Source organism: Hordeum vulgare, chromosome 6H (assembly GCF_904849725.1).
Source record: "Hordeum vulgare subsp. vulgare chromosome 6H, MorexV3_pseudomolecules_assembly, whole genome shotgun sequence".
Lineage (NCBI taxonomy): Eukaryota > Viridiplantae > Streptophyta > Magnoliopsida > Poales > Poaceae > Hordeum > Hordeum vulgare.
In genome coordinates this window covers 516015235-516042777 of record NC_058523.1, presented here as the reverse complement: position 1 = coordinate 516042777, position 27543 = coordinate 516015235, and the positions used below count along the sequence as shown (strand labels likewise).

At 45.4% G+C, this 27543-nt stretch overlaps 2 protein-coding genes across 2 annotated transcripts; both read left to right on the top strand.

The window, feature by feature from the left end:
- The first annotated feature begins 16819 nt into the window (after nt 1-16819).
- LOC123402316 (outer envelope protein 64, mitochondrial) lies at nt 16820-24390 on the top strand. Its single transcript, XM_045096219.1, has 13 exons — nt 16820-17198; nt 17314-17466; nt 18228-18352; nt 19072-19197; nt 19662-19847; nt 19949-20093; nt 21201-21369; nt 22038-22172; nt 22257-22457; nt 23116-23243; nt 23320-23371; nt 23489-23558; nt 23977-24390. Exons 1-13 carry the CDS (start codon nt 16942-16944, stop codon nt 24057-24059), a joined length of 1830 nt encoding a protein of 609 aa, XP_044952154.1. The 5' UTR covers nt 16820-16941; the 3' UTR covers nt 24060-24390.
- Nucleotides 24391-24721: 331 nt separating this feature from the next.
- LOC123402317 lies at nt 24722-26308 on the top strand. Its single transcript, XM_045096220.1, has 2 exons — nt 24722-25690; nt 25822-26308. The coding sequence occupies exons 1-2, from the start codon at nt 24865-24867 to the stop codon at nt 26142-26144; spliced, it is 1149 nt and encodes a 382-aa protein (XP_044952155.1). The 5' UTR covers nt 24722-24864; the 3' UTR covers nt 26145-26308.
- Nucleotides 26309-27543: the final 1235 nt, after the last annotated feature.

Sequence of the window (27543 nt, the reverse complement as noted above, 5' to 3'; positions counted from 1 at the left end):
TTGCCGGATCATAACACATAGTAGGTAACTACAACTTGCAAGATCGGATCTAAAACACACATATATTGGTGACAACATAATAATTTCAGATCTAAAATCATGGCACTCGGGCCCTAGTGACAAGCATTAAGCATGGCAAAGTAGTAGCAACATCAATCTCAGAACATAGTGGATACTAGGGATCAATCCCCATCAAAACTAACTCGATTACATGATAGATCTCATCCTACTCATCACCGCCCAGCGAGCCTACGAATAGATTACTCGCGAACGACGAAGAGCTTCATGGAATTGGAGAGGGAAGAAGGTTGATGATGATGATGGCGACGATTTCCCCTCTCCGAAGCCCAAGACGGAGTCCAGATCTGCCCTCCAGATGAAGAACAGGTGGTGGCGGCGCCTCCGTATCGAAAACGCAACGAAAACTTCTCTTTTTATTTTTTCTGGGACGAAAGGCAACTTATAGAGCTGAGGTTGGGGGCGGCAGAGCCGTGTGGGCCCCACAAGCCTGCCCACCGCCAATAGGGGGTGGTGGCGGAGCAAGGGCTTGTGGCCCACTGGCCCACCCCCTGAGGTGGAACTTGGCGCAGATATTTTTCTTATTTTCCAAAACTGCTCCCCGTAAATTTTTAGGACGTTTGGAGAACTTTGATTTCTGCACAAAAATAACACCAAGGCAATTCTGCTGAAAACAGCGTCAGTCCAGGTTAGTTCCATTCAAATCATGCAAATTAGAGTCCAAAATAAGGGCAAAAGAGTTTGGAAAAGTAGATACGATGGAGACGTATCATTAGCCTCGCCCCTGTCAGATCTCAGCCCCACGCCAGTGCGTGAGTCTGCCGATCTCATAAAATCTGCGTGTAAATTCGCTTGGTTGGGGCCTCCCTTCTACTCTTATATTCGTTAAACCGTTCGTCTTCTCTGTTGCCTATGCAACCAGTTCCCGAACTACTGTTCTTGCTAGTCGTCGGTCCTCCTACATATTCCTTACCTAGCTTGCTCTTCCCCGATGATGCCCTCAGCCAGCCAGCCCATTGAGAAACTGAATCCACTGGCGGCTCACAGGTTCCGTTCACATGTACTAATCTTCCACATTCAAAACAGAAATGCGGGACTTTCTCATAGAGAAAGTCATACCATGTTCCTACCTTATCCTCAAGTGAGGTTTTAAGGTAGAAACCTCTCACCAGGGGCTCATGAACTGAGATCTTGGCTCTCACTCTGAGATGTGCGCCCCTCGCAATGCCTTCGTTGTCACAATCAACTCTCACAATCTCACCAAGCCAATTACCAAGAGCATTGCCAAAAGTCTCTGTGCGCCTGGCCGGGGTAGATCATTGACACGAACCCAGATATCAACTTTATCAAACACCATCTCAGATGGCCTGGTATCCCCCTCGTAGTTCTTTAAAATCACCACGCTAAAATCAAATTGCCAGGGCCCATTGTTCATCACATGCTTCCAATCCCCTTACTCCCAAAGTGCACCCCAAAATTATTTCCTCCAAGAGGTGTGAACCTTGCCTCCCTATGTAGCCCCACGCCTTTTGCATCATTCGTTCCAGGGCAGTAAAATTCATTCGCCGCGGAGAGCACACTTTCCCCACCGCCCACCACCTTGAGTCCTTCGGGAACGCCGATTCAGGGTCTTCAAAGACGAAACCCTGGGCTTCCTTTTCCATCAATACCATACCTCCAAGTCTCGCAGACAGACTCGCTGTAGGATCCGACATCTTGCTCTCCACTGGGAATTTGGAGGATCCCCGACTAGCCGATCCATCCGTTCTTTGCGCCGCCGGCGTGGCTGCCTCCCCCCCCCCCCCCCCGTGCATGGTTTGGGCGCCTTCTTCTGGTTGGCCTCCCCTGACACCATAGTGGATGGGCCTGCCGAAATCTTTGGAGTGGCCGCCGTCGCCGCCTTCACAGATGCCATCTTCGTCGTATTACCCCACAGTCTTCTCGAGCGCCTTCTCTGCCATAGGCTCCACCCCCTAGCAGAGAAAGGATCCCCGTCGGTATGTGCCACGAAGAAGCACCGTCGCCTCCCAGGATAGCACCGTAGACACACCACCCCCGATAGTCAAAACCCTAACCCTAGCACAGATGAACACTATATGGTTGTGTTAACAATTTTGTGCATGTCAATTCCCTCCAGGAATGAGTTTGGTTGCATGTACTACAATACCAGTAGTGTACGGAATACGGGTTCACGCTCACGCGGGATAATAACATCTACAGCCAGACTTGCAAATATGCCCCTTAGAGCAACTCTAGCAGACCCCACATCACGCCCTCGCCCGCAAAATAACCGCCAAATTGCGGGTCGGGGCCGGAAAATCCGCACGATCAGATCCCGCATCCCGCCCTGACCCGCAGTTTTTTTGTGGGGCGCGGCAAATCTTCTCCCCCAACCTCCATCTTCACGAGCTGGGAGGCCGACCCGAGCCGAACCCCTATCCGGCGCGTGATTTGGCGGGAGGGACATTTCTGCGCGCCCTTTCCCCGCTCCCCGCACCCTCCGCCACCATTGCCCCCCTCCGCAAGCTCCGGTTCCTCCTCCCTGGCCGTTCCTCGCCGCCATGGAGGACCCCATGTTGTCCCCCGTCACCGTCGAGGTCGTGCATGCTCCTTCCCCTCGGGCGGATCTCGTCGCCGGTCATGTTGCCCCCGCCATCGTCGCCCAAGCACACGACGCGCCTTCCCGAAAGAGGCAGGGCAACGTGGTCGTGGAGGGCAGGAATCCGGCTGCCCCTACCGCGACGGCCCGCGCTCCGGGCGCCAACGCCGCAGTGTGATCCCGGCCGGCGGCGCAGGCAAGGCCGCGGGCGTAAAGAGGAGGAAGGTTCCGGCTTCAAGGAAGCCACCTTATTCAACCTCTGACTTCACCCCCCCCCTCCCCCCCCCCCACGCGCAAGGAGGTGCTCCGGCGATGACGTTGAACGATGCCGCTCCCCCCACGGCCGAGGTGTTCGACGAAATGGCCAGAAGGTATGCCTCTTCGGCCTTGGTGATTCCTTTTCATTTTTTGCCATTAGTCTCGATAGCTCGTGACTTGTATCGTTCGCTATAGCGGTGGTTCGAACAATGCAACAACCGAGTACAGGAACATGTTGGACACGAACGCGGTTGACATTGATCAAGCATCTTTCGAACCATTCAACTACAATGAAACGGACGGCGGCATGGATGATCATGGTGCTACGGACGAATTGGACGAGATCGAAGTGGAAGCGTTTGAGCAATCGCAAGCAAAGGGTGTGAAAAGCCAAAGATCGAAGAACTACACGATCTTGGAAGATCAAGCTTTGATCCAAGCATGCAGTGCGGTGTCTCTTGATGCATGCACGGGTGTTTCTCAAGCCGCCAAGAGATATTGGCAAACGATCGAAGATCAATACTTCCGCATTATGAAAAAGTATCCTAATAGGACTGCACGCACATTTTGGTCACTTCAAGGGCGTTGGGAGAATATCAAGCCTATGTGCAGTCGTTGGGCAGCTTGCTTGGAACAAGTACCCAATGCACCTCCAAGTGGCACCGTGGAGTCCGACTATGTGAGTTTGTTTTCCTTTGTTCAAGTTGTGCATCATCATAATGTATCATGGGAAATGATTGCATCACTTTGTTCATATTTTGTAGGACAAGATTGCTCAACATAGATACATGCACATGGAAGCTTCGGAAGGCAAATTCTTCAAATTAGAGCATTGTTGGGAGTTGCTCCAAAAGTGCGAGAAGTGGAAGTTGATCGACAAAGAATCCCCACCAAAGAGAGGCTCACTTATAAACATGGATGAAGATGAGGATGATGATGTCCCAAGAAATTTGCACAATCCCGATGGCGACAAGAAGACTAAAGAGAAGATGAAGAGAGAGCAAGAAGCAGCGAGCTTGAGGGAGAAGATTGATGCCATGGTGCAATCAAACGAGTTGATGTTGTTGAAGTCGTTAGAGATCAAGAAAGAGTTGGCCGAGAAGAAAGCAAAAGAGAAGCAAGAAAAATTGCAAATGCTCAAGGAAGAGGGGCTCCGCAAAGCTGCCATTGAGGAGAGAAAAGCACGCGCCTCTGAAACCAAATCGATGTCATTGTTGCTCGCCGAGGAGAACAAGATCATGTCAATGAACCGCAATGACATGGACGACCTCGCCAAAACATGGCATGATATGGCAAGGAGAGAGATCTTGAAGAGAAGAATGGTCGCCTTGGCTGGTCCGTGTTCCAGTTTTGGTGATGTTTTCTCTGCTCCATATGGTGCCAATGTGGATGATTTCGGTGCGGGAATTGGAACAAGCGACGGAGCTGGATTCGGTGGCGCCGATGAACTTCAATATGGACTCCATGGCGCGGAGTGAAGATCGACCCCCAAGATGATGCCGGACATGGGCGCAAACCTTTGCATGCCCTCTTTTGCGTAATGAACTTCTCTTTTATTTGCGCGCAAACTGTTTATGTCGTTTGAATTTGAACTTGTTTGCCAAACCCTATGTCAAATGCGAGATTTGCAGTTTTTCTGTTTGTGGGTCGTCGCGGTGGAGCCCGAGCAGAACCCGCAGAAGCCGACCCGTAAAAAAGCATATTCCACGAATATACTTTTTTACGGATCCATTTGGAGGGTCTGCATCTGTGCCAGCCCGCGCCGGTTTGCAAAAGTGGTTTTGCGCGAACTGCAAATGTGTTTTGCGGGCCGGCGGGATGCGGGGTCTGCTAGAGTTGCTCTTACATGTCGCGGGCGCGTCCAGTCAGTGGCTGGAACTATCCATTTGGAGCCCCTACTTTTTTATCCGTGCAGTCGTATTTTTTATTTTATTTTTCTCATACGTTCGGTCATTTGTACGTGATTGGTGGAGAATAAGAGAGAGAAATAAAAAAAAATAGAGAAAAGTTGGTCCGGGTGGGATCACCTCCTACGTGACGGATTGATCGAACGTGTCTAGATATGTCCTTGAACCCTCATATCATCATCATATTTAAGATGGATATGAGGGTGTCGGTCACTTCCAATGTTTGAGGCGGGTATGAAGGATCCGATTAGGTCACATTTTTCTGACCGGTCATTGACCGGATGGCCTGTCGAGTCATTTGAGACCGATATGAAGAGTTCGGTTATAGATGTTCTAAACCCATCGGGATTCAACTATAGATGGCTCAAAAAATTATTTTTGCCCAACAAGTTCAGTGACTTGTGTTGTACTGTACTTGATTTCTGACTTTTGCAAACGATGTTTTTCTATGATCATGATGGCCTCTTTCGTAAATTTTCACAACTTCAAAAACCAATTTTTGCTACTAGATCGGAGGTGCATATTGCTACGTGGTTACTCGTTATCATAATTTAATTTGACCAATGATGCATATGCTCCAATCAACCTGTCTAAAAAAAATTGTGCAGCAAAACATGCACGCACCTATACCGCTTACATTTGCAGGACAAAGTTCCATTAAGCATAGTGTGAGCAGGATAATCCAAATGACAGCAGCCATGCATCGACGTGCCCTTGAAAAGAAGTGCGGACATGCATTGATGCATAGACGACGTACGTTTATGCACGTAGTTAATTTAGCTCGTGTCCGTGTATGCTAAAGGTTCTTGGATCATGCATGACTCACGCATGGTCCAAGGCACAAAAGGTCAGCCTCAAATTCTGACCAACCTGTCATCTCATAGGCCGCATATTTTAACCCCATGATCTGGCTGTGATCTTCGCTGACGCTGGATAGACGGGCTGCTAGTGCTTAAAAAATGATTTGATTCATCGATCCATGCAGTGCTTAAAAAAACAACAAGGAAAGGCTACGTGCCGACGGTTCAAAAGCCTAGCTGCAGTTCATGTACGTGTGTGATTAAATCTTTTGGAACCTGACAAGGGGCAGTTAAATGGGAGTTGGGACCTGGTTAGGAAAGATGGTTGATTCAGGACATTTTGTTCAGAGCTCCTATGTGCATCTTAGCTACGCCGATACCGAATATCGCTCATCATTTTTTTTTGTCAGCATGATGCTACATTTTGATTTAATAGAAGTGTTTTTTATTAAAAAAAAACATATATAGCATTTCAGTACACATGTCTATTTCAACCACATATCATCAACCTACAGGCGTACATGTTTGCTTGTGACCCCCTCCCCTCCCTTCCCGACCCTGTACTAGCGTTGCCTCCCCCTGAGGCGGCCGGAGCGGTGCACGCCCTCCCTCCCTTCGCCCCTCCCCCTCCTCCCCCAATCCGTCGCGCCGCCATCGACGGGCGCCCCCGGATCTAGCCTGGGTGGTGTCGGCGACGGCGGGACCTTCTGTACCCGTGCGCGGCTCTCCTTTTCGATGCAGGGGATGGTGGCGGTGAGGCTCGGCTTGGCGGCAGCCCGGGGACCTGGAGGCGATGGCCGACGACAGGCGAGGTGGCGTCGCTGCTCCTTTGCGGCGCGCCCCTGACCTAGATATGGGTCCTTAGGGCCCCATCTGGGTCCTGGCGGGCCGACTCCAGCACGGCTTCGACGCCTACTGCGCGACGAGTAGGAGCAGCTCGAACATGGGACGGCAGCACCGATGGCGTGCCTTCTGGAGCGCGATGCCGGGAGCTTTACGGGCATCTCAGGGCCTAGCCTAGCCTTTGGGACCACGGGCCAGGTATGCTCCTACTGTTACGTCCGGGCGATTACCGTCGTTGACGGTTGAGGTTGGGTCCTCCTGCGTGCCGACGACGCTGCTGCCCCTAGTCCCGGCTCCTCTTCTTCATTGTGCAGGGCCCACTTCACGGTGGCATGCTGAGACAGCGTGAGAAGCTTCAAGACCGTGTTGGCGCAGTGTGGTGGTCCGTATGACGGTGAGCTTCGGAGCGCCCGAGGTGAAGGTTGGGACCGGGAGAAATCTCCGTTGGGCTGGCCGACACCGATGTGATGGTTGTATCGGTGTCGTCGATCGAACCTTCCTGGATGGCGTCAGGGGCTACCCTTCCCTTCTCCTCACCTCGTACCGGGGGAAACCCTTGGCAGCAGCGCTGTCATCGTCGTGTCCCTTCTTTGTTGATTGGTGTCAGCGCCTCGGAGTCTAGGAGCTTGGTGGGAGATCTCCGGTGGACGCAACGGTCGCGAGGCTTCTTTATTTTTGTTGATCTGCCATTGTCAGCATTTGTTCCTTTTGTATATTTTTTACGTGATTGTGCTGCTTCCGTCTCAGCACGTATCATTGGTTGTATCGGTGTTACAAAGGGGAAGGGGGGAGGGGGGCTTTTTCATCAATAACCTACATTAGGTGATTGAGCAATGCATGTGCGGCCCTGCATGAACAAGGCTTGGAATGTACACTTGTTTCATGGCAGTAGAAAAGGCACGTCCAATAGTCAAGAAAGGAGAAATGGAAAAAACGACAAGTCCATTCCATACAGTATGCAATCAAGCGATGACACCCTGTTTGACATATGTGTGGGAGTTGGTGCAGCCAACAACCAAGAACCTCCAGGTTTTAAAATTTCCGTGGTCCGTCCTCCGGGACAGCGTTTTTGTCGATGACGATCTTTGTCCGCCTCAACACTCCTGAAGCCAGTGCTCCGTCATGGTCACAACAGGCCAAATGCCTCGGACCATGCACACTTTGAGGTTTAACCACAGTGACCATGCATCCAAAAGTGCTCAGAGATTACTTGGTTGATAGTATATAGTTAGAGACACACGCACCAACCTTCCTTTTTCAAAAGCTGGCTTGGCTTGGAGCTCGTCCAGTCCACCTATTGGGCCTTGGGGCCTAATCCTTCTTTCTGTCTAATAATTAAGCTCAACTTTGAATTGATTTCTAACAAACATATATATCCCTTTTTGTCATCCGATCACTGATACTGTCAGATTCTGCTGCAACCCATCTATATATCTGAATTCTCAAGGATTTTGACGTGCAATGACAAATTATGTATTCCCTCTCACCGATCCATATTATTTGTAGTTCGAACGAGTGTATCTACACATATTTCATTGCTAGATATTCCCTCCAATCTATATTAATTATGTCTCATTTAGTACAAGGGAGTATATATGTTTGAATGACAAGTAATATGGATCGGAATGAGTACCAGCGTGGCATGTATATATACTCCCTCCATTTCATAATGCAGTGCGTCTACGCTTTTTGAGATGTAAGTGTGATCATAAATTTAACCTATGACACCGACTGCGGCAATTGAATTCGTATCGAAAACACAAATTTAATGATATAATTTTTGCTCCCGTCGCAATTGATCTCGTTGGTTAAATGTAAGATCAAACTTAGATCTCGAAGAACGCAGACGCATTATAGTATAGAATGGAGGAAGTGCATGCAATTAAAGACGAAAGTGCATGTAACTATCATATCATATGAGCAGAGGACCAGCAGCCACAGAGGAAAGATGGAGCGATGCATGCATGGATGGAAGAAGACAAACACAAGGAGATGTTGGATTCTTGGTCCCTAATTGATCTTCCCCCACCTCATGTCGTGTGCGACTTGTCCCCTTCGGCCCTCTGTGCACAATTGCATCACTTCCCATTGGCAACACGTTAAGCAACATGATAAAGCTGATGATCTTTCATATCTGAGACCCTTTAATCTCCTCCTGCTCCACACCCACACGGACGGGTCAGACTCAGAGGCTAGCCAAGCTGGCACCTATGAACTGCCTGGCTTCCTTCTTCATGGAAGATTCAAACCACCACCCCATGCACGCAACCGCGAGCGTAACATCGAATGCTGCCTGCTTGATCACATGCACATGTCACCCATCGATCTGTCCATCTCCACCTCCGGTGTGATGATAGGGATTAGGGATCGACGCCGTCGTCGTTGGTTGTGTACAAGGTCAGAGATGGTTCCTTGCGGGCATGGGTTTCTAACTGTGCCATATATAGGTTACTGTTTCCGTAAACCGTATTGTCGATGCACTGTCTGTTCATTACTATGTATATCAGGTTAATTAATCAGTGAGTGAGCGAATGAATCAAGAATGGAAGAACAAATCAACTGTTGTTTTCTCCTGTCCGGGGTCGAGGAGAGATACATTACTGATTTTTCTTTTGACAATCAGATACATTACTGATTTTGTGGCACATCACATGCAGCTCTCCACGGTCTCCTTGTTAAATATACGGTTGCATGTACGTCGAGGAAAGTAACGGTGTCGTCAACGAGATCAAGCAGTCGTAGTAAACAAGAAAACAAAAATGTATCCGGCAAACTGTCTGGGTGCGTATATATAGTACGCATCAGATGTCAGTTATTATCAGTGAAAATCGCAGGCGGATTAAGCCAAGAGGAGCTTTCCTTGCGGTTGGATCATGCATGATTAGTTCAACTCCAGCTTCCACGGTGGTTGTGACCTCGAGCTCCCCCATCCTGGCGCCGTCGCGATCGCCGGTGGAGTCCCGGGCACGGGTCCCTGCATCACGGTGCGCGCAATCGACAAGGAGACCGGGACGATGACCACGCCGGGCCGGGGTCCGGGGCTAGCCGTAGTGCCCACTAGAGACAACCGGGGCGAGGCCGTGTCTGTGGACTGACGACGGCATCAGCGTTCTTAATTTGCTAGTGCGAACTGCCCTCCACGTTACTGATCGAACACATGGCACTGTGCTCATTTTTGTTCTTTCCCTGTACACGCTTTAGTTCCATTTCCATGGCCGTCTCATTATATTTACACTTCTTCATTGTATTTCATTCTCTTTGTATGTTTGCAATTTTTACAATGTCGTCGCTTGCTACAGGTGAATTAATTTAGTTTTGACGAGTATATCACCAAAATTTTAGAAAAAAAAAGTCATTTAAAAACGAAGGCTTAGAGCAACTCTAGCAGACCTCGCATCCCGCCCCGACCCGCATTTTGGCGGTTATTTTTCCGATCAGACCATGCATCCCGTCCAGGCCCGCAAATATTTTTGCGGGGCACGGCAAAATCTCGGCCTCAACCCGCGTATTCGCGGGTTTCCACCTCGCCGCTGCGGTACCCCGGATATGAGCGAAAGCGGTTGAGGGGGGGGGGACATTTCAGCCTGCGCTTCCCCCATCAAAGCATATTCCATGAATATGCTCTTTTACGGGTCCGTTATGCAGGGTCTGCATCCGCGTCCGTGCGCGCCGGCCCGCATAGATGTTTTTACGCGAACTGCAAACACGTTTTGCGGGCCGGACGAATGCGGGGTGTGCTAGAGTTGCTCTTAGTCCAACGGGCAAAGAGACCTTATGGAAATGAATTAAGTAACCCACAGTCACAGAGAAAAAATTGCTCCTTACGGGAGTCCATAATGTGCTAAAACTACACAAAGAAAAACTTCTCTGAAGTTCCCCTAAAGAAAACAAACAAGTTCTTCACGAAAGTGTCCTTCTGCTCATGAGCTCAAATGAGCTTGGTGAACAGTAAAATTAAAAAAATCATAAACATCGATAAAAGTTTAAAGTGCTTGAAAAATTCGTCATGGACTGGCATTTCTATAAGGGGTGGCAAAAAAGATAAATTTGGTGCTCTAGAATGCTTTGGAAAATAGCATTTTCAGAGTATTGATTTTGTCTTTTTTTTGCCATGTCTTCTAGGAATGTGATTTCATGATGAATTTCTGGAAGCACTTAATTTTTTTTTCAATGTTTATCACAAAAGACAGAATTTTTTAATTCGTCTTGAATTATTATTTTACTGTTCATTCCAAGCTCATTTGAGGTCCGGCTCAGAAACTCCGGGTCCCATTCTCCGAAGCTTTTCCCGCTCAACTGAAAATTACCGAGTCTCTCTCTCTCAAAAAAAAAAAAAAAGCGCGTGTTTTCTTTATCATTTTCGTGTTGCAAAAAAAAGAAAGAATGTGCATTTCAGTATTGCAGCAGAGCACAGCCTCTATCCTGTCCTGGTTTTCCTACGTCGCGGGGAACCGCAGATAATACGCCCGTAGTAGCAACCCATACCATAGCATCCATGCAGGGAGTCGCGGCTCGCGACCGGCGCATGGAGGCCGAAATATTTTTCCCAACCGCTGCGTCCAACTTTGCAGGAAAGGGAAGAGCCGGCTCCGGCTTTCTTCCCTCCGACGGCCACTCGTCGTCGTCCCCTCGCCCCCTGTCGACGCCGGCAACTGTCCGCACCACGCACACTGCTGACAAGATTCATTCAGTCGCTCTCCCGGCGTCAAGCCCACTTGCTGCAGGTGGTCAGCTGCTAAACTTTCTGCTACCCCATTAGTGATGCTCGCAGGTGCTTAATGGTATTCTAGAGCTTGTCTTAACGGGCTAAGAGCGACCGTTCCAATCTGTATGCGTACGGGAAAGCTCAGTGTACGTCGAGTATATTATACATCCACGTTGCGCACAGTCAGTCTGAATTGATCCGCGGCTAGTTAATGCGCTGGCTGCTTTCAGTTATTCAACTGCGTGACAAAGTTCAGCTGGTTAATGTTGTATATGCGCGGATGGCGGAAAATGACCATACAGTTTACTACAGAGAGGCTGTCGAGGAGATACATGTAAGCATATACTCCCTCCATCGTAAAATAAGTGTCTTAAGCTTAGTATAAATTTATACTATAGTTAGTATAAAGTTAAGACAGTTATTTTGAGATAAATGTAGTATATGCGTATGTGTCGCAGCTCAGGTATGTACCGGGTCACACATTTTGGGGAAGGCTGGCGGAGAAAGGCAGGGCCTCCGTGGGCAGAAATACAGTAGAACTTGTCATTTGGTGGGTCGTGACTGTTCACCTTGGTTCCAATGTCAAAGATGGTTAAACTGTCAGCGTATCGTGGTGTGACATTGGCAGTTTGACTTGCAATAATGCCGGGTGAGGAGGGTGCATGCGTGTGTGGTAGTGACAAGACGACCCCTTTGCGTACGGGGAACCTCACGAGAATGAACGTTTGGCTCCCGAGCATCATGGAGGTCTTTAAATTTGGAATTCAAATTTTATAAAAATTCAAATTTTTATATTTCAAAATAAATTTGAAAAAAATACAGATATATGTGAGGGCGTAACACATGTGTGTGTAAATGTTTGAGACAAAATATGTTGAAATAAAAGCTGTGCAAAAAAGACAAACCTGAAGGTTTTTAACACGCGATACTATTCATCCTCTAAGATCATGAATTTGTCTTCTTTGTACCGATCACAATCTAACATTTTCCATTCTGAAATTTTATACACATATACATAACATCCTTGTTTACTTACATAATTTTTTTAAAAAAATTGAAAACCAAAAAGTTTGATTTTTTTTAAAGGCCTTCATGATGCTTGGCAGCCAAAAGCAATTTCCGGAACCTCACGCCATGCTTACCATTGAAGCAGTGCCTATTTGTCTGGTTTTAATGGACTCTGTAAAAAGACATGGCCTATTTACCTTGGCATGGTTTGGCCAGAACAGAAATTGATTTTATTTATAGACCTCGTCAGATGGCAAGCTACTGCATGTATCCTCCTGATGCGTCATTGTGAGTCAATAAAATTCATCCTTTATAAAACGAAAAGATGACAGGCTGCTTCTGTATTTTTATTTCAAGAAGAATATAGTGTCTTTGTTTATACAAAAATAAATAAGTTAACAACCACACCACATTCATCAAAGGATAATCGTGTGAAAACCCCCACGCCCAAAAAAACATAGGAAACTAGACCTAGTGTACAATCTTTTTAAACTAGACCTAGTGTACAACCGAACAAAGGCAACCAAGTCGGCATCTGGCATAGCGCACCCGTGGCAACACACACCCACTGTGCCTAATGAAGCGATTGAGCAAACATACTAGATTTTCAATGGTATAGTCAAATGAAGATTGACCAAAATTTGTTTCGATATATGGAAAATAGAGACATCTAAAGATATAAATGATGTTTTTTCATACCCAATTACTCTTATGGTCACATGCTTTCGTGAGGATCGAACAGTGAGAGCATGAGCCGGGGGGGGGGGGGGGGGGAGGCATTGAAAGGGGAGCTGACTTGTGAGATGGTGGTGACACAACACTGATCGCCATCATGGAGAAAGGAACAGGGCGCAGGGTAAGTAATATGTATCTCTCCTTCCCTACCCTATACCTTAGGGAAATGTCTTATTGAAACACAACAACACCTCAATCTGACTTCACCATTGGTGGCAGGTGGCAACACTTGATTTGATTGGATTATTTGTGGGGGAGAGGAAGCGGCAAGGCGATAGAGCAGAAGGACATGAAACATAGGGCGTCGAGGACGAAAAGGGATGAAAAGAAGCGATGCCTGATAATTCGATGCTAGGCCTACGTTGTCATGCATTGCGGTCTAAATGAAATGTATTTTGAACAAGTCATTTTGTATCCAAATAAGATGCACACCCATGCACACATGATATTTATATATAGCCCCCACACCCTCTTTTATAAGGTTAGATTGTTATTAGGGTCTTGTTTTTTTTAGCAAAAGAGAGGCCTTCCACTCCGATTTCATATAATGAAACCATCTGGTCTTAAAGCATCCACCAACACTATGCACACAAAAGGAAAACAAGGAGCATTCGAAGGAACACACATGTTCTATTACAGACCCAGATAGCAGGGCCAGGACCATCCACATATTAACTATGGCGAGACAATACACAAAGAGGCACCCAGGGAAGGGACAAAGAAGGCACTGAAGCACCACGCGGCGAGGAAGCCTTCGTCTTCAATGCCACTAAAATTAGTCATGAAGCCTAGGAACACCAGATCTCTATCCCCGCGAGGCGCGATATACTTAATTTGTCACCTGCTCGGTTAACTTTGCTCCTAGTGTCAACATTTTTCCCTATAGGTCATTTATTTACAAATTGATCAATCAATGATCGAATTGCACATTAGCTTCACTAGAACCATCCGATCATAAAATTTCATTTTGTTAAAAGTCACATTATTTCTACACTTTCAAATGGACCAAAATAGAGCCAAAACGCCGACAAGCTTCATGTCACGGGTTTTGTTCCTATTGAAGCAGCCATTCTAATTTGTAGGGATAAAATTTGGATCGAGCACATATAAACGGGCTCCAAATCAATCTTGCAGCACAACAAGAGAAAAACAAATGATCATGCTTTTATCTTGCCCACATGTAACACACTTTTTATCTCTTTTCCATCCCCTTTTCAGAAGGTATCTCTAGTTAAGATACTTTTCGTATTCATTAGCCATATGAAAACTTTGATTTTAGCAGGTATTATTATTTTCCACAGAAAAATTGATGGAAAAAAGGTCAATTTTAACTAAGAACAGATAAAGTGACTTGACAGAAGAAAAAAATCCCGTCAACGGTACGCGTCCATAGAGGCTTATTAGAGTCATGTGCCTCCTACTACAAAGAACAAGACCCGTAAGGAGTTGAACTCTTTCCCTTATTGAATACGCCATCTTTGATTTGATTGGAATCCATTTCAACTAAGAGCTTTTGTTGATTCAAGTTCTATTTTCGTAGAGTTGCCACATTAGTGTGTCTTTTTTGGACTTTAGTTTTGAGTTTGCTAGAATAGTTATCCTACAAATTCTCAAATATCGGGCAATCCCGGTATTAGACACCTCATGTCCCACGCGTAATGAGCGGGGTACTCACCCATAGTACACGCATGCAGTATCGTAGTGGACCGGTCCATTTACTCGGTTATATTAATTAAGATTTAGAATGTGGTTTTAAAAAATCTTTTAAACAAATGACTAAAAAATTTCATATATTAAAAAATGTTCATGAATTCAATTATTTTTTATTTGGATTTTTATAACAAACCTAAAAAAATCACAAATTTCAAAAAATGACTGCGAATCAAAAAGAAGTTTGCGTTTATAATGAATTTTTAGAATTTTTCTGGATATCAAAAATCTTAATTAATTTGTAAAACATTTTTATTGAATTTTGAAAAAAATATGCATGAATTTTGAAAAATATACATGAACTCAAAAATGTTTCCTGATATCAAAAAATGTTCATGAATTTGTCAAATGTCATGTATTAAATTATTTATTCAAATTAATAAAATATCCACAAATGTGTGAGTTGTAATGGATTTTTAAAAAGGTTTCCAGAATTTCAAATGTTCATGAATTTGAAAAATATAGTCCGGATTGCGAAAAAAATATCATATTTTAAATTATGCACATTAATTGTAAAAACATAATAAAAACTTATTAAATGCATATTTTAAATTCCTAAATTTACAAAATAAATAAATAAAAATAGTCACTTTTAAATAAAAAGGAAAAGTAAAATAAAAAGGGGAAAAGTAAGACCCCCCAAATAATAGTAGAAAGAAACATAGAAAAAAGAAGAAGAAAATCATGCTCAAGGAAGGTTATAAAACCTATGTACAATATATGGGAAATACCTTCTGGGCCGGCCAAAGCAGCTACAACCAGCACCTGGGGTGTGCGTTTGACAGGTATCACCAACACTTTTCTTTTGCTTACAAAAAACAACACTTTGTTTTTGAGAAAACCTTGTTTCATTCTATTTGACGGCAATGGTCAGAGGATATGATACAAGATCGTGTGGTACATCTAGCCGCACATGTGTACCAAGACCTGGATGTAAAGAATATTTTTCTAAACCACGGACTTCAAAGTTTCGATGTCTACTCTCAAAATAAAGTAACAAGAATTAGATTAGGGATTTATGAATACCTCAAAAATACTACAAGGATTTATGCAAAGTAACACTGTTTTTTTGGGTTATCTTGGGCTGTTGGGGCCATATGACCGGTAGCTCCTACTCAGTGGCTTCTGCGCCCGTTAGGGGATTGGTGCCCGCAACAGTGGCTGGATGGACAGGCCCACGATCGCGCAACGTGAAAAATGACTGTGAATACCATCCGACTAGGATTCAATCTCATGCCCTCGCGCTTGCACAAGGAGAAGTTACCCACTGGACCAGCCAATTACTAGTGAATATTCAAAGAGAAAAAGTTCTAAAGAGCAAAAACGTAGGCGTGCTATTTACTGTGCAATTCACTGTGGCATTTATATTTTCTACTTCCTCCGTTCCGAAATAAGTGACTCAACTTTATACTAAGTTTAGTACAAATTTAGTACAAAGTTCAGTCACTTATTTTAGGACGGAGTAAATACTTTCTAATTATTATAAAACATCTTCATATATTACAGATGAAGTTCAAGAGCATGCAAAAAAAGTTTGCGTGTTCAAAAATTACTTCTCCAAATCGAAAAAGTTCATGTATTTAAAAAAGTTCACGGATTTAAAAGAAGTTCATCAATTTTCAAGAAACGTTCATCGTATTTGAAAAAATGTTCATCAATTTGAAAAAAGTTCATCGATTCCCAAAAAGTACATCAATTTTGAAATAAGTTCATAAGTTTTGAAAAAAACTTCATCAATTTTGAAAGAAGTTCATCAATTTTGAGAAAAAGTTCATCGATTTTGAGAAATATTTCAAATATTGTAAAAATTCATCAAATATGAAAAATATTCATCAATTTGAAAAAAAATCACGAGTTTTAAAAAACCTGTTCATGGATTTCGAAAAGAATTTCCTCTGTTTGAAGAAAACAGTTACAAATTTCGAAAAATTATCTGTTTTTGCTGTTTATCTGCAGTTCAGAAAACAAAACAAAAAACGATGGACCGGCCTGACTAATACGCGGGAGTAACTTTTGCACGCGCCGGTCAAAAACAGTGTAAATCGACGCCTGCAGCGTCAAATAGGAAAAACACATATGATCCCTGTTCTTTCTTGCGGCTCCTCCTTTTTTTTGGAAAACGAGGCCCGTGTCGGCCCTGGCCCATACCATCAACTTGTGAAACAAGCAGAAGTCTCTTCCTTCCTTTGCGACTGACACGGGGCCCCACATAAGCTGGCGGCCGCCCGGAAAAAGAGAGCGCAAAATGCTTTCTTTCTTCTTCCCCACTCCGCGCTGATTCTCGAGCACTACTCCGCACCGCAGGCCTAAACCCAAACCCCCTCCTAAACCCTAGCCCCCCCCCCCCCCGCCCCGTCCATGGACTCCTCGGCGCGATCGGGCGCCACGGGGTCCTCCAACCCCCGCGCCTGGATCGTCGCGGGCGTCGCCGTCGCCGGTGTCATCGTCCTCGCGGAGGTCGCGCGGCGCCGCCGGAGGTGGTTGCGGGGCAAGTCCAGCCCGCCCCCCTACTCCGGGGCCTTCTGCGACCGCCTCGAGCTCGCCCCTCCGCCGCAGCCCCCTCCTCCCGCGGCCCGCCAGCAGCTCTTGGACCTCGCCTTCGCGGTCAGCGACAAGTGAGCCCCCCCCCCCCCCCCCCCCCCCCCCCCAGCTCTGCTTCGATGTTTCTGCGGGATCACGGGGTTTCCGCCGTGGTCTTGATCCCCCCTTATTTCCCCGTCGTGTTTTTAGCTTCGACATCGAGGGCCATGTCGCCGGCTTTGGAAACCCGGACTGGAAGAGGACGCACAAGGCAGCGAGCCACACGGCGGTGGCCGTCAAGGTTCTGCTGAAACAGGGGGCTACCTGCGTCGGGAGGACAGTCATGGATGAACTCGGCTTTGGGTTCGTACTTGCTATTTTGCTCTGACTGAATTTATTGCGAAACACAGCTTGAGCATTTGGGTGGCCTGATCCTTGCACATCTTTGAATATGTATAGTATTTTGCACAGACATTGCTAGAAATAGCTGTTTTACAAAATCTGCTGTCAGTGTGATTTTTGTGGATAATGTTGAAGTGCTGAAAGTAGATTGTTTGGTTTTAAAATTTAGAACTAAGCACGCATCTGCATCTTTTAGTAGCAAAGGCAAGCCTTTCTTTTTCACTTGAGGTGTGCTTGTTTTAGTCTATTTGGAAACTTGATGTGCAGTAAATGTAACTCGAGGAGGAAACAGATAACTTCAAATTGGGTGGGATATTCTTTAGCTATTGATTGAAGTGTTGCAGTAAAATGGTGCACATCATGGGTGTTCGGGGTGGCAATTTTAAACTTCAGTAGATGAAAGATAGGTCAGCTGTTGGTATAAAAGACAGCAAAGTTACTTCATTGTTGGCGGTCTTGTAAATATAATTCTCATCACTGTTTGATTCATTGTAAACCCTGTTTTCTTTCATGCACAAGTTTTGCATCCACCTTTAGTATTCCTTGAAACTCCAATATGCTAAATAACTAGTTTTTTCAAGCCATTAAATTCAGATGACCGTCGTATTAATCATTAACTAGCCTTGGGCCTCTGCTAAGACTCACTAGACATCCATCTATCGGTGTTCTGCATTAGATAGATGAAGAATTCTAACACCACACCGCCTAACATATTTTTGCAGTGTTACTGGAGAAAATTTACACTGTGGAACACCAATCAACCCAGCATCTCCATCAGTCCTCCCTGGAGGGTCATGCAGTGGTGCCGCTGTCGCAGTTTCTGCACAGCTTGTCGAGTTTGCTCTCGGTATTTTTCTAAACTATTACACATCTACAATTTCTGCAATCTACATCTGTGGCAGCTTTGGCATCTGTTCTTATTGTACTCAACTCTAATTATCTAGTTTTCTTCCTCGTTTTCCCTTTTGATTGTGAATCTACTTCCACTAGAAATTGCATTTCGTTTTTACATGAGTATATCACTAACAAATATATGTATCTGTCATTATCAAGTCATATAAATATAGCATGATCAGAATTATAGCCCCAATCTGTGTGGCGTGCTGTAAGATCCTTGTGCCCTACCCTATATGATCACATGATGATTGGCCTGGGGTAAAAACATGGCGTTAATAATTATAATATTTGGTTGGGTTACAGAATGAGTTCCTGAATGATTGGCCGTCTCCTTGCACTTCTTTTTACCGGAGTGTCGTTGCACTCTTATATCTATAATACCTCCCTTCTTTTCCGAAGGTGCACATTTTCTCCAAAATTTAACTTTGACCAAAGGTCCAACTACTATATGAATTATTTGGTACAAAATCTTATGGCTCTTCTTTTCATGCCCTGTGATATTTTATCGTGCATGTTTATTAATACATGTTCAACCGCTACACATTTTCCCCTTTTCTTTATGGATAAGTTCTTGATGCAAACTTTGCTTTGTTATTATGGCTGTCGCTTAGAGATATTAATTCATATTCCACATGCAAACTGATGCTATAAGCCCTGGATTTCTCTTAGGTACTGATACAACTGGTGATTTGAGAATTCCAGCATCTTTCTGTGGTGTACTTGGTTTCCGGTCTTCTCATGGGGTTGTGTCTACTCTTGGGACCTTACCGAACTCACATAGCCTAGATACCATTGGTATTTTCTTACCCTTATCAGTTATTTATGTTTTCATGTTTATTACTTGTTGTGACAAGCATATCTATGTGTTCTATAGCAAAAGTTGCCTATGGCATAGTACCAAACAAACAAGGATCATCTGAAGGCACTGCTGGAAAATATGTGACAAACAGCCAACATATTCATAAACTAGCGAACATCATTCTGTTATAAAACTCGTCCTTTTGTGTTGTCTGTTCTGCATGAAATAGAGCATGAATTATTTTGGGGGTTCTCAAACAATAAGTGGTAGAGAAAGTTGGCCTTATGGTTAATGCCCCATCTTTACAAAATATCATAGTATGTCTATAGATTAGAAGACCGGTCTCCACTCAGAGCTACGAGAACTTTTACTGAAGTCAAGTGGCAGCATGCTTTGTTTTTCTCAGTTGGATATCCATGTTGATTTTTTCTTTTTTGACTGGTTTTCTGATCCTTGTTAGGATGGCTTGCACGAGATCCTCATATACTTAGTCGTGTTGGAGATGCTCTGTTACCCGTTGCTGCATGTGGACTTAAGGGGAAAAGGCAGTTAGTTTTTGCTGATGATTGCTTTGAGTTGCTGAAGATTCCCAACCAGAAAACGGTGGATGTCATAGAAAATGCTGTCCATACATTACCTGGTGGATGTAAGCCATACTGATGTCTACATTTCTTAAACGCATCGGTGATTAGGTTTATTTTTTGTGTGCAAACAAGTGAGACAGTCAACTCCACATCTATCTTGCAGATCAGCCACCTAAGCACATCAATATTGGCCAGTATATCAGTTCAAATGTACCTAGCTTGAAGGAGTTCTGTGAACCTTCTACAAAGTTGCAAGAAGGAAAGTCGGCCTTGAAAGCTCTTTGCACGGTCATGCTATTATTACAGAGGTTTGTTTTCAATAATTCTTGGCCCCTGGTGAAATCAAATGGTGAAACCCAAGTTATTTTTTTTCCTGGAAAATGATAGACAAGTATACAGAGTCAGGACCTTGAAAGCCTAAACATTTGTTACATAATTTGTACAGTAATGCCATCATTGGTGTATCTCTGTGGCCTAATCAAAGCTCGTTGAATCACTGCATATTAGTACCCTCATGACCTGAATTAACGAGTAAAGAAGTCCTAAGTTTGAATTCTTTGACATGCCAAATTACTTGGGTCCTTATGATAGAAGTGCTAGTTACTAGTCCATCCTGTTAAATTGGAGGTAAGTTGGGGCACGGCCATGTTAGGTACTCAGGTACTCCCTCCATTTTTATATACAAGGCCACTGTCAAAATTACAATTTGCAGAAATACAAGGCCACTAACACTAATTGATGCAATATTAATGGGGTTTGCTTCGTAGTACTAACAAAGGAGGACATTAATTATCCCTTGCATGCATGCGGGAGTGAGATCATTGGCTTGATGTGCATGAGAGAGAAAAATACACATTAGTTTACATGGCAAACAAGGAGACAAGCTATCTTGCAACATTGACTTAGAAGGCATTAACTTTTGCCTTGGTACCTGTAATATGGGTTAGTGGCCTTGTATACAAAAATGAAGGGGGTAGTTAGATTGTACCTTACGCGTTCAATAGTTAGTCGTGAGATCCGGAATAGTGTCCACCAGTTACAGTAGTTTCTGAACTCATGACCGCTGGCTTGCTGATTTCCGATTTACTGATCATTGTTTCCATGGGATTAACAGAAAAACTTTTGTTGGTGTTGAGTGGTCTGTCTGCTCCATTTGCACCATACATCACTAGATACTATGTACTACTCCCTCTGCAAACAAATATAAGACTTTTTAGATCAGTACTCTTATATTTGTTTGCAGAGGGAGTACTTTCCAGCAAGCAGTTAGATTACATTGGACTTTTGATGGATACATGCACAGTATTCAATGGTTTGTTGTAGTAAAGATTATTCTTTATTTGCCAGTTGCTTCTGAACATGTAGTTGAATATGAATTGATCACCTTGAAATTTATATGTCAATCAACTACTCAGATATGAATTCAAATCAAACCATGAGGATTGGGTTAACACTGTAAAACCCAAGCTTGGTCTTGAAGTATCCACCCGTGTACTACAAGCTGTAAATTTCACAGACGATAACATCAAATCCTTGTACATTGTACGGACTGAATGGCGAGCTGCACTGAAGAATCTTCTAAAGGTATTCTGCCACTTGACTCCTTAGTTGCAACTACATGTACTGTTTTGGCTATTTGACTAATTCTCATAGTTGCAACTACATGTACTCAGCTATACCAATTTTATGGGCTTCTTCGTTAATCAGCTATCATATAACTTGTAGATCATACTGCAGTAATTAGTGACCATCACAGTTATTTGTTTGGTACTTGGACAACAACCACCTTTTCTTACTAGACCAACCAGGCACTAGTTCCTGGTGTCAGTTTTTAAAGAAGAACGACCCAGACTTCACTCCGGGAATAAATTTTGACCCACAGTTTTTTAACCCTGGTTGTCAGGTTGGTGCTGGCGCACCCTGCTACCAGGTGACTCTCGGTTCACAACATCCTATTCTTACATGGACTAGATTATGTTAAGAAGGAACTGATAGTGGATAACAATTATGCCTATGTTAGATTGGAAAAAGGGAAACACTGTAATTCTACATGATTTAATATGGTTTTAGTCGTTTCTTTAAATGATAATTTATTAATTTATAGCACATGAGGTGCTATTATCACACACTGTGTCACCATAAGTGTTCATGGTAAATTTATTCAACACCATCTCTTTCCAAAAGTTTGCTATTAGCCTGAATTAAGGGTTCATGGAATTTTTCTGCTTACTCTTCTATGTGTTGCCATTTAGGATACTGGGATTTTAGTTCTGCCAACCATGGCTGGACACCCTTTGAAAAGGAACTCCAAACAGAGATTGTCATCTGAATTTGAAGATAAAATGTACGCATTTGTCAGCATTGCTGCACTTTCAGGCTGTTGCCAGGTAGTTTATTTAGCTGCTTTCAGGTAGTTCTTTTCTTTTCTTATGAAATTTACAATCAATTCATGACTCCCTTCACTTCTGCAGGCTACTGTTCCCTTGGGAAATCACAATGATCATCCTATATCTATTTCATTTGTAGCAGCTCATGGATCAGATAAGTTCCTTCTTCGTGCTATCTTGGATATGTATTCAACTATCCAAGAACAAATAGTTTTGGCATCCAAGTTGACACTCCCACCAGTAATCGATCGTGATGTTGATGCATCAGAGCTGTTGAAAGAAAAGGTATATCCCGTTCATTTGTAGCAGTGCATGCATCATACGAATTCATTCATCATCTTAGCTTGGACATTTATTTTCCAATCCAAGAATACATAATTTGCATACAGGTCAGCACTCACCAGTAACCGGCGGCTTTTCGATGTGTCATAGCTGTTAAAAAAGTTATTTTTTATGAATGATATGTTGACAATTTGGTTGCTAAGGGGTGTTGTCCCCGTCTCTTTATCAGTTCTTCATTGAAAATGCCACTTTTTTTGCCGGTCGTTGTTGGGAATAATCAAGGTTTATGCGTAGTTCTGGAAAGTTGGGCCAGTCGGTGTAAGCTTGTGTTAGTTGTGCCCGTTTCCTATCTGGTCCTAGACACTGGTTTTGGTACTTAGGGAGTCTGAATAGTTTTTTGGTCCTGTATCAGAGTGTGAGTACGTAATCCAGAGTAGTATATAAGAAGAATTGTGCGTTGACTACCAAGCACTGGAAAATAATACTCCCTCCGATCCAAATTAATTGACGCAACTTTAATACAAAGTTGTACTAAAGCTGCGTCAGTTAATTTGGATCGGTGGGAGTAATAATAAATGGATAAAAAATATCTAGTCTTCCTGTGTTCAATCATGTTCATGGTTTATACAATCCACAATTTGGTTTTCTGTTTGCTTAACAGGGAAATAATTCCTTCAAAAGAAAACAATGGAGCAAGGCTATTGAATTCTATTCCGGGGCAATCAAATTGAATGAGACAAATGCGACATACTATTGCAATAGGGCAGCTGCTTATCTGGAACTTGGCCGGTATGCTTTCTATCATTCCCTCGTATATTTTGAATGTTATGAACTTTCAAGCTTATGTGTTTTGAATCTTATGCAGTTTCAAGCAAGCTGAAGCGGATTGCGACCAGGCCTTACTGTTGGATAAAAAGGTAAATGGCTTTTTCTAGTCACTTCGTGGCTACAAAATATCACTACCATCTTGTGCTGTTCTGGTGATAGCAGAAGTTCACAATTTTCTCTCTTTATGCTGCCTGCTGTGGCCTCAGAATGTGAAAGCATATCTCCGACGAGGCACCGCAAAAGAAAGTTGTATGAATTACCAAGAAGCTCTACAAGGTTTGGAAATTTTCTAGCATGAAATTACTTCTTACTAATATATCTATATGCAGAAGTGTTATAATTCATGATACTCTTGCTGGTTGCCAATAACTCTGCACCCAGCAAAGCTGGACAAGGGTTGAAGCCAGCTTGAGGCAAGTGTAGGGCTACCTAGGATGGATGATTGAACTTTCTTTTCGAGGAAATGGCCAAGAGTAGAGTTATTTTATTATAGATGCTCCGGCAAACTAGTTGGCAGCAATAGCAGAGCTTCGTTCATGTACTCCCTCTGTAAACTAATATAAGAGCATTTAGAACACTACTTTCGTAATCTAAATGCTCTTATATTAGTTTATGGAGGGAGTATTAGTGATATTCACTTTTCTCAAATAACTAATCTCATTTGTACCTTACATATCATCTTCTTCGTGTACAGATTTCAGGCATGCTTTAGCTTTGGAGCCGCAGAACAAAACAGCCCTCGCGGCAGAGAGAAGGCTACAGAAACATCTCAGGTGAGATAGGGGCGGAGGAGCTGGAACCCTCCGAAGTAGCGAATATTTGGTTGTAAAGAAAGAGCCCCTCTGCTCTGTGAGAAGAATTGCCCTCGAGACACTGGAGACTTGGCTTCTGTAGTGCTGGGTGTCGTTGTTCTCATTTCATAAATTGAAATTTTGTCCGAATTTCATGAAGATATCGCCCGTCTTCGCAGTACAGCGGAAACTGGCATGCTGAGAGATTGTAGGCCAGCTGCTGTTGCGCGGAACATTCAAGTGTTCGGTTGAGTCTGTAAAACTTGTACTTGTGCTGCCATCCAATCAATCCAATACGGCAACGTGTGACGACGGTACCTCAACGCCTTGCATTAACCGCGGTACGTACCAAGAAATTCTGAAATTACTGGCAATTCAACTCGTACCACCTGCTCCCATAGAAACGTGACCACAAGTCCACAAGAGAAGGATAAGTCAGTGAATACCATACAGATATCCACGGTTCGCGGGAAAAAAACAGCCTGAAGGCGCCTAACACGTAGAGCCGCGAACGACTGAACCACGTTCTTCCCCGTGGAGTGGCGAAACGCCCGACCGCCGGTTCACGCCAGTTGGTCGAAGCAAACTGCACCGATGAGTCGCCCGACGGCGACCTGCAGTTTGTCCCCTTCGCTCCTTCCTCTTCGTGTGAGCACGCGCGCGGCCTCGGTGTGTGTTGCGCTGCATGTCCGGGCAGTTGCTTGGATAAGCAAGCAAACGCCTTCGTTTCTTGCACCCCATAGATAAGATCACTTGGTCTGCAGTAGCTCTTTCCCTGGGTGATCGGTCGAATGGAGACGCAGCAGCAGCAGCGCCGGCACCAGCTCCGGGCGCCCATGGACCCGCTCCTCTCCCTCGCCGCCAGCTTCCTCTCGGCCTTCTCGCCGCCGTGGTCGTCCGGCGAGCAGGGCGCCACCACCACCTCCACGATACTCCTCCTGCCGCTCCCCGTGGCGGCGGCGCGCGCGCTGTCCGTGCTCCGCCGGCTCGCGCTGCTCGCCACGCAGGCCTTCATCTCCCTCTTCTTCGCGTTCCTCTCCGCGCTCTCGCCACCGCCGCCACCCTCGCTCGCCCCTTCGCTGCCGCCGCCGCTGCGCGGGGACCGCGCGGGCGCGGGGGCCACCGCCGTGGCGTCCACCTGCGTGGAGCGCGCGCTCGGGCACGTGCTCTGGGTGGCGTCCCGGCTGCCCGTCGCCTCCCGCAAGTACGAGCTCGTGCGGGGGCTCGCGGAGCGGCTGCTGGACGAGAACAACGTGGGCGCGCGCGTCGCCGCCGTGACCCGCGCCGCGCTGGCCGGGGCGTTCGAGCGCACGCTGCGGCAGCTGGAGGCGTCGGCGGGCGGCGAGTGGGGGCCGCCCGGGATGGAGCTGGCCGTGCGCGCGGTCCGGTCCGGCGTGCGGTGGTGGAGGCCCACCGTCGCCGCGCTGGAAGGCAGCGACGCGTTCGGCGGCCCCGCGGCCGAGAAGCTCGCCGCCGAGCTGCTGTGGCTCGGGCAGAAGATGGCCGAGTGCGGCGCGGCGCGCGAGGCCGCCGTGCAGTTCGGCGCCGCGTCGCGCCTCGGCAGCCGCGCGCTCGTCGCCGAGCCCACGCTCCAGGTCGCGCTGCTCCGGCTGGCTGGTACGTGCTGTGCTACCTGCAAACCAACCATTTCCTTCCTTCCTCCCATCCCTCCCCTGATAAACTATTAAGAAGAACATGCACCCTCACGCTCACGCATGCACGCGGGACGCCATTTGCTGTCCGTGCAGTGTTCCTGTTCAGGCACGCCAACTCGGCGGAGTTCGAGCAGGAGGAGGGCAAGGCGGAGCACCGGATGGCGATGCTGCGGTCGTGGCTGCCGCTGCTCTGCCGCGGCAGCAACGGGACGGACGCGCCGGTGCTGAGCGGCAGGGAGAGGGCGGAGATGGTGACGGTGCTGGAGGAGCTGATCGAGAAGCTGCGGTGGGAGCAGCAGGAGGAGGCCCTGGCGCTGTGGCTGCACCACTTCGCCGCCTGCCCGGACACCGACTGGCCCAACCTCGAGCGCTGCTACACCCGGTGGTACGCCGAGTCGCGGAAGCTCCTCGGGTGACCACCAGCAGCGAAACGTACGTCGGAGCATTTTTTGGGTGATGCTCACGTGTGTGCCGCTCGATCGAGCAACTTACTAGTAATGGTGTATGTAAGTTCAGTACAACAGAATGGCAAGTTCACAAGTTAAGCTATAGTGTAATCTGCATTATTATTCTTGCTCTAGACTCTGTTCATTTTTTTAGGAGTTCTGGACTCTGTTCATAGCAGGCGTGTGCAAATTTATAATTATCCTCAGGCACAGGGCCGGCTCTGTGATTTCAAAGACCCCGATGCGAACTCCACTAATGGGTCCAATAAAGAGAAAAATCATATTCGATACATGAGCATATACAATTGCTCTAATTCATAGAAGTAATCATTTTTTAGTAGAATAAAAAATTGTTATTTTCCATACCTTTGTTCCAAACCAAGTATCATGGAAGTTTTTACAACCCGTAAAAAACTTATAGAAGTAGCATGCTAACCTTCACTAATCATGGGAAATGAGACTTTCGTGCATTTTTTGAGGCAAAATCATCAATGAGAGTGTCAACATTCATACTATCCAACATATTCTTCTCAATGCAGCACAGGGCCAAACCATTCAGTCTTTTTTGAGACATTATTGACCTCAAATGTTTTTTAAGTACCTTTAGTTTTGAGAAACTCCTTTCAGCTGATGCAACAATCACTAGTACGGTCAAAAGGATACAATAAGCAATTGAGGCATTTGGATAAGAATCCGCATCTCTAACAAATTCAAATATCTGATCCGCTGACATGGATGTGTTCTGCAATGTCATCTCCACTACTTTTAGTTCAAAAACAAAATCATCTTGATCAACATCTCAGTATGAGTATGATCACATTGTTCTTCCCATTTGCGATATATAATTGCTTAGAATTTGTGGCAGCATCTTTCCTGAACACAAACTTATTCATAGAGCCTTTCTGAGATTTAATCAACTTGTCTACTCTATTCTCGTTGTTTATTTTCTGACAGCGAGATGGATGCCTTTTAAGTAACATGATTACGCTCCAAGTGAGAGACACAAATACCAGATGAGAGATTGAGGATTTAAGGTTTTTAGATTGAGAGTTTGAGACCATCGAAAATATTCGCCCATAAATTAGGAATAGATTGACCTCACAATTACTTTCTAAATGATGATCTTGCCGATCTGATCCCCAAACTCAGCTCCTGGTTCGGTGCGGCCGTGTGGTGCGCCGGTGCCGCCGTGTGTCGCCTTTCTGTGATCCCTGTTCTGTTGTGTGTGTCCGTCGTGTTAAACACCTATCTTGTACCGCAAGGCTAGGAGTAGATAGATGTTTTACTTTATATTATGGTTATTATCTCTATCCCTCCCTCCTTGTAAATCTCTCTCTCGGTTGCCATCTCAATCGAACCTGTACCCTCT